General features: G+C 38.7%; 2 protein-coding genes across 5 annotated transcripts; one reads left to right on the top strand and one right to left on the bottom strand.

Moving 5' to 3' along the window:
• The first annotated feature begins 1,456 nt into the window (after window positions 1–1,456).
• Window positions 1,457–6,538, top strand: LOC103428256 (uncharacterized). Of its 3 annotated transcripts, none has more exons than XM_017330357.3 (16): window positions 1,457–1,817; window positions 2,189–2,594; window positions 2,679–2,801; window positions 3,082–3,223; window positions 3,371–3,666; window positions 3,771–3,826; window positions 3,993–4,087; window positions 4,212–4,314; window positions 4,430–4,524; window positions 4,605–4,667; window positions 4,904–4,979; window positions 5,107–5,215; window positions 5,468–5,580; window positions 5,722–5,780; window positions 5,900–6,008; window positions 6,139–6,538. In XM_017330357.3, exons 2-16 carry the CDS (start codon window positions 2,204–2,206, stop codon window positions 6,271–6,273), a joined length of 1,965 nt encoding a protein of 654 aa, XP_017185846.2. In that variant the 5' UTR covers window positions 1,457–1,817; window positions 2,189–2,203; the 3' UTR covers window positions 6,274–6,538. The 3 variants fall into 3 exon arrangements, with proteins under 3 accessions (XP_017185846.2, XP_028960038.1, XP_070676646.1); XM_029104205.2 differs by having other exon boundaries at window positions 4,916–4,979; XM_070820545.1 differs by having other exon boundaries at window positions 2,679–2,798; window positions 3,079–3,223.
• A 172-nt stretch (window positions 6,539–6,710) lies between these two features.
• LOC103426522 (receptor-like protein EIX1) lies at window positions 6,711–10,239 on the bottom strand. Of its 2 annotated transcripts, none has more exons than XR_011580055.1 (2): window positions 7,144–10,239; window positions 6,711–6,972 (listed from the first exon to the last, which is right to left on the bottom strand). XR_011580055.1 is itself a non-coding variant. In XM_070820527.1 (2 exons), the coding sequence occupies exon 1, from the start codon at window positions 10,089–10,091 to the stop codon at window positions 7,197–7,199; it is 2,895 nt and encodes a 964-aa protein (XP_070676628.1). In that variant the 5' UTR covers window positions 10,092–10,239; the 3' UTR covers window positions 6,711–6,972; window positions 7,151–7,196. The 2 variants fall into 2 exon arrangements, 1 of the variants encoding a protein (XP_070676628.1); XM_070820527.1 differs by having other exon boundaries at window positions 7,151–10,239.
• Between the last annotated feature and the right edge of the window lie 1,701 nt (window positions 10,240–11,940).

Here is an 11,940-nt window from a genome sequence, read left to right on the forward strand (position 1 = left end):
TAGGACGGCAATAAGGCCAGCGATGTTGTATGGCACAGAATGTTGGGCGGTGAAGCATCAACGTACACAAAATGGGTGTAGCAGAGATGAGGATGCTTCGTGGGATGTATGGGCACACGAGAAATGATAAGATTGGGAATGAGGTTATCCGAGGTAAAGTAGGAGTAGCCAAAATTGAAGGAAATATGAGAGAAAATCGGTTCCGGTGGTTTGGACATGTGCAAAGAAGGCCTACTGACGCTCTGGTTCGAAAATGTGACTACGGGACAGAGGTTCAGGGCCGAAGGAGTAGAGGAAGACCTAGGAAAACTTTGGAAGAGACCCTAAGAAAAGACTTGAGTACTTGGATCTAACGGAGGACATGACACAAAACCGAGCGCAATGGCGTTCTAGGATTCATATAGCCGACCCCACTTAGTGGGAAAAGGCTTTGTTGTTGTTGTTGTTGTTGTTGTTGTAGCCTTCGGCTGCTTTCTCTTTGAGCATTTTGTGTCTTAAGTTGCTCTGAGCTTTGTCTCAGTCTATCCGGAGTTTATCTCAAATCTGTTTCCTTTGCCTTGTTCCTCTTCGAACATCACTCCTCACCGTGAATCTTTTACCATCTACCCTTGCTGCTTATTTCATTGGGTGTCACCTCCTAGGATTTGCTTCGGAGACACACTTTGGTGGTTCATAACATTTAAATTGCATTTTACATTATTTGGTAGGATTATAGGAGTGCTCTCAATGTCGGTAGCTTGCTTACCCCTATTTTCCGTTCATCCATTTGGTTATTTGGCCCTTCTTCCGGGTGGTGGCATTGGATATGCGGTGGTGGTGCGGCTGTTTTGGTGGAAGTGGTTGCTCTACATTTTCATGCCTATGTTTTTCCGTTTGTTTGCTGCTATGGACTGCTCACTTTGGGCCTTTCTCATTGTAGTTTTTGTTTATGGAGTTGGGCTTTTGCTTGACTATTTTGGACTCTCTTTTGGAGTTGTCCTTACCTTGTAATAACTTTCTCTTTCAATGAAATTTACTTGGATTGTCCAAAAAAAATTCAAACAAATACAACAGTTTAAATTAATCCAAATATTTTAAAAATAAATTAATTGATCTCCTAACATAGTCATTAGAGCCCAAGGCCCTAGTCTTTAATTATATTTTTAATTACTCATCTAGCCCAAACCACATGGGCCTCCTCACATGCACTTTAATCCATTTGAGTATAGATGTTGACTGAAGACTTATTAGCCACCGCAAGTTTTCTCCCGCCATCAATATGCGACTTCAAGAAATTTTGACGCCAACATTGTTCTTCCACGCCAACAACAGTCAATTAAACAAATATTCTCAGAAAAAACGTGCAACGACTAATTGCTTATACAAACAAAGAAACCCAAGACTTTGATTAAAATAACGACAAGAAATGCGAATAACAGCTCCCTTATTATATATGCCAAGTTTAAATGATTTTTTTGTTTGGAAAAGAACATGGCCATCATAATAACATGGGAGAAATTGGTATATAACCAAGGGTAACTAGTTAGTAGTTAGTACCTCTCTTGTTTCGTGTCTAATGTCGAGCTAATGAGATAGATAGTAACAAGATAATCTAGCAAGGCCCACCCAAATACAAATTGGCCCAATCGACTACGTTTGGGCTCAAACCCAACATGTTTGGGCTTCAACTATACAATGATAACAGTAGTAATAATTTAAGCGCCAATCTCACTCCCTCTTCCACGTTCCTCCACCTGGGACCGGAAAAGCTGAATCGAACTCCCCTCCAGCTCGCTGTAATTTGCAAATTCCATCCGGGTCCTCTGCAATTCCGCAAGGTACAATTCTTCCTTCCCCCAAATTCCTGAAATTTCAATTCCTATAAACCCTAGATCCCTTTTAACCCCCTTTTCCCTTTTGTTATTATGCTTCCAACTTGATACCAATTACCACGCAACTTCAATTATGAACTGCTTTTATGGACTCCCTGATCACCCTTTTAGTTTCCGGGAAAAAAAAAATGTGATGTAAAGCTAATGAAAATTGCGTTTTCCCAACTAAAAAGTTTAATTCTTTGTAAAAAAATCATTGAAAAGTAGTGAAAAATGCAATCTTTTAGTATTTCTTAAATATAACTAAATATTTTAATTCTTGGTCAAAAAATTATAGTGATAAGTAGTGAAAGATGCAATTTTTTATATGTTTGTAGACATAGCTGGGGAAGATGGAGAATATGCAGTATGCTGAGGAGCTTGTGAGGGAGTTTCTTGTGTTTAGAGGATTCACCAACACTTTGCAAGCTTTTGATTCCGAATTATCTACGGATATCGGTAAAGGGTTTCAAGTGGATAGGATAATGGAATTAATCTTCTCAGTGTATGTGCCTAAGTTTCAGGCAGATAAATTAGTTGGCCTGTTCAGTTTTTTCAAGCTGTGTCTCTCTTCATCATCGGAGACCGTACTTTTGTCTACTCTTTCTAAATTGGAGGTGTCAATTCTACGGTACTACGTTGTTAATGCCATCCAGTCAGGGAGGAGGGACAAAGTTTTAGAGTTCTTTGGAATGAATGGGAATGATTTGTCGCAAAGGAGCGAGGATTGGACTGCATGGTTTGGTGGGTTTGTCTTTTTGTCTTTCTATTTTGGTATGATGACGCTGCTGTCTTTTGTTGATGTACCTTTTTATATGTGTGATGCAGCCATTCCATATGTAAAGAAACCAAACTCTGATCCTGAGTTTCGTATATACTTTTCAAAGGAATGGTACGAGGCCTTGCGTTTATCTGTGAGGAATTTCTTTAGTGAGATCTTCAATGGTACTCATATCCTTCAAAATTGTTTTTTATTTACATTTTTTTATATGTTGTTATTTGAGAAGGGGCTGTTTATCTTGGTACTTGTTGCGTCCAACTCCATAGACTTTTGATGTTATCAGAATTTCATAGCTACCATACGAAAACCAGTTTTGTTTATATCAACCATGCTCTAATTTATTTTGAGTTTGTATATTTCAAGTGAAAACGAGGTTAGTTTTGCATTGGTTTGTCCCCTTTTATTGAGCAATGTATCTAAGTTTGAAGAAAATGCCCTTAACTAAACCACGCATGCCAGCCCTTTTGAAAATCAGTTCAGAGAAGACTACTGTCAACCGTCTGAAAAAAGACATCAAGCAACTCAATCTCAAGCTGTCAGAACTTCAGGCTTTGTTGGAGGAAAAAGATGGTGAATTATGCCAGCTAAGAAGGTAAAGTTTTTCATTGTTTCATTGCTTTAGAGTTTAGAGTGTCACGTTTTATAATTTGTATATACTTGGTGCTAGAGTTCGTCAGTATTTTGAGACTATCATGTTTTTCTCTCTTCCTTATTCCTTTATTTCATTTTTGAAAATCAGTTATTGTTCATCAGTAGCCGATGCAAGCACTGAACGAACCAGGAGTTCATCAAGTGTAGTGCATGAGCAAAATCGTATTATATCTAAAGATACTCAGGAAACTTGCCCTCCTGATACTTTTCAAATAGGGGAAGCAGAGGTGGATCCAGATTGGGTTGTTGCTGGAAACATGGGAAGTAGACCAGAATTTAACATATCTAAGTCTGATCCTAATTTAAGTTCTCAATCAAGTCCTCGCATGAGAGATGGTGGAACTGCTGATGGTATTCAGCTGTTCGAGGATGGCACCTATAATGGTAGGTAACTTCTATATCTGAATTATTTTTCCTTTGTGTAGTGGGGATGGTGCAGTAGCTGTTATGGAGATTATCTGTTAAGTAACTATGGAATATGATTGCAGAAAATGGCAGGGAAAGCCATGTAGAAGACTTCCCTGAAGTTAAGGTTGACTTCCAGGTAAATTGCTTCTAAGGCATGATTGGATCTTGATGCTACAAGCATGTATTCAATTCATTGCGGTTTTGTATTTTTGTTGCTCCCTTCTTTCTGATACTTTTCTTCAGCTTCAGTTGTTTATGTTTTATTGGAGACTTCATAACTTTCAGATCATCATTGTTTTTAGGAGACATTTTTGGGCCACACAAGTCCAATAACTCGCTGTCGCTTTTCTGCATCTGGAAACAATATAGCCAGCGCATCTGAAGATGGCACAGTAAGGTATTTTTTCTATAGTTACTAAAGTGCTATATTTATTGTTCAACTCCTTGACTATTGGCTGATTTCTCAACTCTTTGACCATTGGCTGTTTTCAAATCATAATCTGTATTTGTTCATTAAACAGGATATGGACGTATGACTCATCAACTCCGTCATCTAGAAATGCAACAATCTATTGTGGAGCCAAGATATTGTCACTTGACTGGGAGTGTAAATCTGACCGATTGGTATGCAGATTAGATTTTCAAAGTGCCCTCAGATATGGCTTGGCATTGGAATGTTAACCTGATTATTTGACATTGGAAATATCTATTTTAAGTGTTTTTGTTCTTTTGACAAAAGCTTCTCATAGGCACTGCTGATGGAGGCATTAAAGCATGGAATGTCGATGCAAAGAGAGTTGTCTGTGATCTTAGCACGAGTCAAGAATTTCCTAGGTTCAACTTCTTCCTAATGTTACTTGCGTACTATTGTGTACTTCTTGGTGCGCTTATTTACCTTTTTTTCCTTGCTACAGTATCTTGGATATAAAGTGCAGCCCTGTAGAGCCAATTTTTGTTACTGCAGCAGCATCCAAGGGGTATGTTCTTTATGTAATCTTATCATATTGTCCATACACCTTTGTGTTTGATCAAATTCTCCGCACCTATTGTAACAATCCTCTTCAACTGAAGTATGGCATGAGCACTGTGAATGATTATAATTTGGTCATGAAAGATTCTTCTTACTGTTTACTTACATGCATATATGTCCGTGTTGAGGGTTTGGGCATAATTTTCATGAATGTCTGTATTACGACTTTTACTGTATTTGTAGGCACGGATCAAGTTTTGTTGATAGTATGGGGTTTGCTTCATTAACCGTGTGGAACATGAAGACGTGGAAGGCTATGGTATGTGTTTTCTTTGTACCAGAAGAGCATATATGCATGATATAGCAACTTCTACTCTTATGTCCTTTTCTTTTCTGAGAAGACACTGGTAAATTTATTCCTTAACAATCATTTGGGTTTCGTGAAGACAGTTCTTCCTCTTGGTAAAGATCCACCTGCAATTACATCCCTTAGTTTCAATCACAATGGGAAAATTTTAGCGGCCGCTGCAACTGATGGAATGATTCACATGTTTGGTATCCTTGATATATTTTTGATCACTTTTGCATTACTTGAGTGGTATTTATTTATTGACCAAAAAAAAAAAGAAGAGTGATATTTTTTTTTCCAAGATGGCTAAATTTATCGCCCTGAACAAGGGCATTTAGCTGTATGGTCAAGCCCTTGTCTTAATGGAATCATAAATGGGTGCCCCCTTTCTCCATAGCTTAGCTTGCCTACATATGTACACGTACTCATAAATATATGAACACCTTAACAAGCCAAAGATATGTCTGCCTGTCTACAAATAACTGGGTGGCCTGCACATGACTCTGCTATAAGCTCCATTCTTTTCGGGCCTGATGAGACAAGTATTTTCAGTTTGGGAGTAGACGGAAAGGCAAGGGCTTTACGTTCATTTTTGCACCAAATTTTGATTAGAGAATTTGATATTTGTCCCCGTCAGTAGTTGAACTGCAGCTGGTCTATGATTTTGTCCTCTCAAAAGTATTTGCCTAACAGAACTGTTTTGCGGTGTCAGGTGTTTGAATGGAGCTTGCAAAACCAAGGTCAAATCCTTTGGTCAAGGAACTGTAGCAGGTACTTTTTCTTTGGCATCTCAATATTATTAGTAGATATCGGTTACACTGCAGTCTTGCCAAACAAAACTATTTCGCCATACACCTGATTAATTTGCACTGCTCCCTTCCATTCCATAGGTTCTGTGACCCCGAGAGCTCAAAAAATTGCAGACATGAAATGGCTTTAGATGCCAATGGGAGGAGACTGTTGGTCACATCCGGTTCTGTAAGAGCACCCATATACCAGGTTGTTCTCTCTTCTCCATACGTGTGTCTGAGTGGCTTCGTTGTGTATAGCGTTTCCTGATTGTCGTGTTTTGAAGATCTAGGTGATGCTTTGTGTTAACACAATTTTTTGTTTCATTAACTTGGTTCAGGTCCGGGGTCATGCGAATGGGTTGAGAACTCTCCCACACAGTGCTGCCGTAACTACTGTAGATTGGCACCCAACTTTACCCATCTTCTTAACAGGATCAGCTGATAACTCCGTCCGCGTAACATCTTTGTCATAAACGTTTCCGACTCTATCTTCGTGTTCTCAGTGTGCCTTACGTTGAATGAAGTTCACTCCCGGTGTGTTTGAACTGGTTTCGTTCTGGTTTTCATCCGAGCAATGCGTCTTGTATTCGTATGTAGGTGTAAATCATTGAACAGATTTCATAGAGCATAGCAATTCTTTGATGCACTCATCTTTTGCCTTTGGGGCTGGGAAATACCCTGTTTCCGATCCAAAACATTACATTGAATCTAAAAGAACGAAAGTTGAGCCACTCGAAATTTATTGAACTTGGTATGATTGTTGTCGGAACTATATTACACATGGTTAGGGCACAACTTGGATAGGAATATTTGATTCCGAGCCAAAACATTCCAAAATATTTCGACCAATTAGAATCTGAAATTCCGAATCCGAAAAAGAAAAAAAATCATATGGGAAGATCCGATCCGATTGAAAATCAGTCCACACAGCATGACAGAGCAATCTATTATACATAACCATTTAGACAAACAAGATAGTTGATGACATTTTATATCACATTGCATCAGAATAAAAGAAAAAGAAAAAAACACTTCCGATATTACATTGAATGTAAAAGAACGAAAGTTGAGACACTTGAAATTTAAATTTTAGAGTAAGCTTTTGCCCCAGTGAGAGCTACGATATTACTTGTCGTCGACTTTTTTTCCTGATGATCATTGTGGTTCCATATCTACAAAGTTAACAAAAAGTATCTTAAAATTAAAGGTAAATAAATAAAAAGCTTTAAAATATTGTTTCGGCAGACTTTTACCGAAATATCTCATTTAACTCGGAAAATACAAGCGAATTTAACGGGTTGGAGTTCGGAAGTATATAATGAATTAGGAGAGTAGAGCTTTACCGTTTACCTTTGAAATCTCCCCTGCAGCTTTTGCCTTTCACAGGCGACGGTCTTCACATAATCCGAGCTTTTATATCATCAAAGAATCGGAAATAGGCATACCTCCAAGACGTCTTAAGAACTAAGGTACCACAAACACTCCAGAATCCTATGATAAATCCAAGCACCAAGCTAACATAAAATCCGAAGCTTATGAGACCATCATAATCTTGTTTGGTCTTGTCACTTCCACTGCCATTAGGGACTGCAGGATCTTCCGTTGTTACATCTCCCGGGCATTCTGGTGAGAGCGGTTGCCCACAAAGTCCAAGATTGCCAGTAAATTGAGAATCATTAAAACTTTGAAGTTGAGTACTTTGGGGAATTCTTCCTGATAAGTTGTTGTATGACAAGTCCAAGACACTAAGATAATGTAAGCTCGAAAAACTCGGAGGAATGCTACCAGATATCTGGTTTCGTGACAAATCAAGCGATTCTAACATCTCGAGCTGACCAAAGTTGTTAGGAAGCACCCCAGTAAAATTGTTTCTTGACAGGTTCAGAGAAATCAACTTCAGCAAGCTTGTTACACTTTCTGGAATGTCTCCGCTTAAGTTGTTGCTCGAAATGTCAATGCTTCTCAAATGATGAAGATTTTGGCCGAACTCAATCTGTATTCCTTTCCAAGTCAGTTGCACAAACCCAACAGGGATGTTGTCCTCCACCTCGGGGGACATCGAAGACAAAGCTGTTATGTTAGGGAGGCAATGGGGCAAGGCTCCGGATAGATTGTTCTTGGAGAAGTCCAAAACATGAAGCGCAGGAAGACTGCATAGACTTAAAGGTATGCTTCCATAAAACTCGTTCGACTTTAAGCGAAGAACCAGCAACTTTGTTAGGCTCGGGCCTATCCATGTCGGTATATTTCCAGATAGTTTATTGGCACCGAGGTCAACAACTCTTAATTCTGTACAGTTCACCAAAGAAGGCAATTCTCCGGAACGTTTGTTGTCCTGTAAGTGTAAGAACATAGCATACTTTAAGAAGCCTAATGAGCATGGAATTTTCCCGGAGAAATTGTTCTTAGCCATGTTCAAAAAGACCAAACCTTGAAACTGCATCCAACAACTAGGAAGTTCACCAGATAGCTGATTGTGAGAAAGGTCTAGATCAAAGAAGTTTGGAGATTCTGTTTCACAAAAGGAAGATAAGGGTCCTGAAAACATGTTTTTGGAGAGACGCAGGATGGATACATTTGAAGAAAATGGTGGAAGTGGGCCGTCCAAGAGATTAGATGACAAGTCAAAAGAAAAGAAGGTGGAGTTTTTTGTTGATAGATTTGGCAACTTTCCATGGATTTGGTTCATCGATAGGTTTAAATCGAGTAAGCTGGAAGACAGATCCCAAAACTTATCAGGTATAGAATCCGAAATCTCAGCATTAACCATGTCAAGTGAAGTAAGTTTTGTCTGAGTTTGAATCCATTTCGGAAAAGCAGGGCCAACCTTGCAAGAGGACAATCCTAGTCTTATGGTTTGAAAAGGCGGATTCCAATCCGAGCTCAAGTTGAAAGACAAAGGATTATGAGAAAAATCCAAATATTTTAAACGGGAGAGATTGGAGAAGTGCACTTCAGTTATGACACCATTCAAAGAATTCCGAGAAAGATCCAACGTTTCGAGGCTGGAAAGTTGGCTGATACTCTCATGTAGAGATCCGCTGAGTTGATTGTTGGAGATAAATAACTGCCTTAACAACGAAAGACCTGTAAAATCAGGCAGTGATCCGGTGAACTGGTTTTGAACTAGGCTCAAGTATCTTAGCTGGGAGAGTGGCTGAAAATTTTTTGGAAGAGACCCACTTACGTTGGTGACGTCAATGTACAAATCTTTCAAGGATGAAAATCTTGTAATGTTATCAGGAAATGAACCCGAAAACGGGTTCCCACTCAAGAACAAGGACTCGAGGGTGTCTTGAGCACAAGACAAGTTTATGACAAAGTCTTCAAGTCTGTCGGAAAGTTTGTTTTCCAGTAAACTCAACCACCGTAAACTGCAAAGGTTTCGAAACGATTTCGGTATCCCGCCTTTAAGTTCGTTAACCGAGAGATCAAGAGACACGAGAGAAACCGTGTTTGCAAACACATCTGGGATGGGACCTTGCAACTGGCTATCAGCTAAACCAATGTAAACAAGGTTGGTGCTGACATTGACCATCCAATAAAATATCGAAACATTAAGAAAATTATTCGAGAGTTCAAGGACTTCAAGAGAGTTTGAAGAATTGACAAAAGAAAGCGAGCTCTGTTTGATATTGGGAAGACTACACGAAGATAACTGAAGCTCAACAAGTGAACGGAGTTTGCTTATAGATTCTGGCCAATTTACAACCTCGGAAAAATTAAGATCCGACATATACAGGTACCTCAAGGAAGAAAGATGAGATAACCACTTGAGATTTTCGAATGTGACATCGTTCTGTGCAAGATCAAGAGTATACAAACTAGAGAGATTTCCGAGTTGGGGAGGAATTGGTCCGCTAAGATTGGCACCTGCTAGTTTGAGTTGCTCCAATCGACTCAAAGAACCGATGAACTTGGGAATTTGTCCTTGGAAATGATTGAAACTGAGGTCCAAGTAAGTTAGATATGGCAATTCAAGTAGAGAAGGAGCAATCACACCACTTAGAGGAGTTTCAACACTATAAATACCAAAAGAGTTGTGATAGAGATCTAGGGTGACGACATGACCTGTTTCGTTATTGCAAGCGATTCCTCTCCACTCGCAACAATCTTTGCCGGTTTCCCAAGAGGCAAGAACGTTGGACTTGTCGATGAGGCCTTGTTTGAACTGAAGCAGGGCGGTTTTTTCTGTTTGTAAGCACCCGATGTTGGAACTGATTCCAGCACCCAAACAGCATTTGGCAGATGTAAGAGCAAACAAGACAGAATATATGATTGTGAGCAACATGGTATGTGAAATGGTGAATTGAATTGTACGTGGATTTGGGAGTGAAAAGCAATAGATGTTTTATGGATTGATCCTTTGTTGTCGTTATGTGGACGCTGAGAGAGAAAAGGTTGTAAAAAGGAAGATGGAGTCGTAGAAAAACAAAGCAAAGTGGAGGAAAAGGAGGGTAAGAGTAAGACCATCCTCAATTTTGTGTTAAAAACTAAAATTTTCAACTCAAAAAAATTAGGTTTTAACTCCAAAATTTTGGCCTGACATTATTAAAGAATGAATTTAGCGTATTTTTTTCTCTTAAAGTAACTTCTTTTTAACAAATTATGTAGATTATTCTAATTTAATTTTATGAACATTTAACCTAAAAATATTTTGATTCCAATTGAAAAATTACTAAACCAACACCATGAATGTAAAATCCCGTTCCTGGATTTCACTGTTATAATCTACGTATTTATATTATTGAGATTTTATATTATTTCTCGAGAAATTATTTTAATTTGTTTGAATTTAGATTTTAATTAAACTAGTTACAAAGTTTGAAGTTTGGAATTAATTATTTAAAATCCGTAAACCTTTTGAGGTCACAATTTATATTTTTGAATAGATCTCGAAACCCCAAATGTATAGGCGAAAGCTGTTTGTGAGTCCGGATTATAACGGTATAGTTACAGACGTTTGAAGTTGTGTTACTAAACTATAGATTTTAGAAATTATTTAAACTCCTACTTTGAAGGAAAAAAACGAATGAGGTATGTGCTTTTGTGGCCAATCAGAAGTAAAGGTTGGAGGGAGGACCAATCAGGAAAAAAAAAAAAAAAAAGGGAGCAACCAATCAGAAAAGAAGGGGAAAGGAGAGGAAAAGAAAGGGGGGGGTGGGGAGAAAACCGGGTCTCATGACCCGTGCGACCTAACCGGTGGAAGCCATGAAATCTGGTGGCCTCCAAGCCAATTTCCGACGAGTTGAAGCGCCTCACCACCTGGAATTCATTTCCCATCATCCCTTCTACTCATTCCACCCCAAATTGGAGGAAAATTGGCCCCGAAATGGTGAACACCTGCACGGAGTGCGACGAGCTCGTGGTGGCGATCCACCAAAATTTGAATGTAACTGTGACCACCACCAATAGACTCCCCTTAACCTCATGAACAAAGCCCATGCATTGTTTGGGAAGTCAGAGCTGTTATGGAGTCAAATTGAGGACACCCAAATTCTAGGGTTTCGCCAGGTTTATGGCGTTTTAAGGCTTTTTTCGGCCAAATTAGACTTGGCCACAGGCATTGATTTTACATGTGACAGGTCTAGATAGATTACGAGAAACCGCTTGATATTTTAGATTCCGTTGAGTGGTCTAGAATCATTGCTCTTGCTCATTTCCATAAAGTTAGTCTAGAACCCAAGATTCGAGTGAATGGGAATTACCTATACTAGACCTTGTGAATATAAATTAAATTTACCATGTTTATTACTTATAATCCAATTAGGGAATTATATTGGGTTCTTTAACTAGATTCATAAATGATATGTTATCGCATTGTTTGATTAACGTAGTTAAATGCTAAGATCATGCATCTTTAATTCATGAATTGTTTAATTTACAGGATTGTGAAATGACGTTGAATATGATTGTTATTATTATTATAATTATTTTAGTTGATCAAGGTAGCTTGAGATTAATATTATGCTTCGTTGTTATTTAATATGTTACATGCTGTGGATGTATCATGTTGAAGATAAAGTGAATTGTGTGATAATTGTTCGAGTGTAATGTATGACGAACTACGAATGGCTTGATCCCTATTGAGGGTACGTAGGCAGTCTAACGAGGAGGTTAGATGCAGTCATAAAGTATAC

This window comes from Malus domestica, chromosome 01, assembly GCF_042453785.1.
Source record: "Malus domestica chromosome 01, GDT2T_hap1".
Lineage (NCBI taxonomy): Eukaryota > Viridiplantae > Streptophyta > Magnoliopsida > Rosales > Rosaceae > Malus > Malus domestica.

Excerpts from the sequence above, each read along its gene's own strand:
- LOC103428256 (XM_017330357.3), top strand. The coding sequence starts at position 2,204 with ATGGAGAATATGCAGTATGCTGAGGAGCTTGTGAGGGAGTTTCTTGTG. Across the intron at positions 4,668-4,903 it reads ACTGCAGCAGCATCCAAGGG|GCACGGATCAAGTTTTGTTG; the intron begins GTATGTTCTTTA and ends CTGTATTTGTAG. Across the intron at positions 5,581-5,721 it reads GTTTGGGAGTAGACGGAAAG|GTGTTTGAATGGAGCTTGCA; the intron begins GCAAGGGCTTTA and ends TTGCGGTGTCAG.
- LOC103426522 (XM_070820527.1), bottom strand. The coding sequence starts at position 10,091 with ATGTTGCTCACAATCATATATTCTGTCTTGTTTGCTCTTACATCTGCC.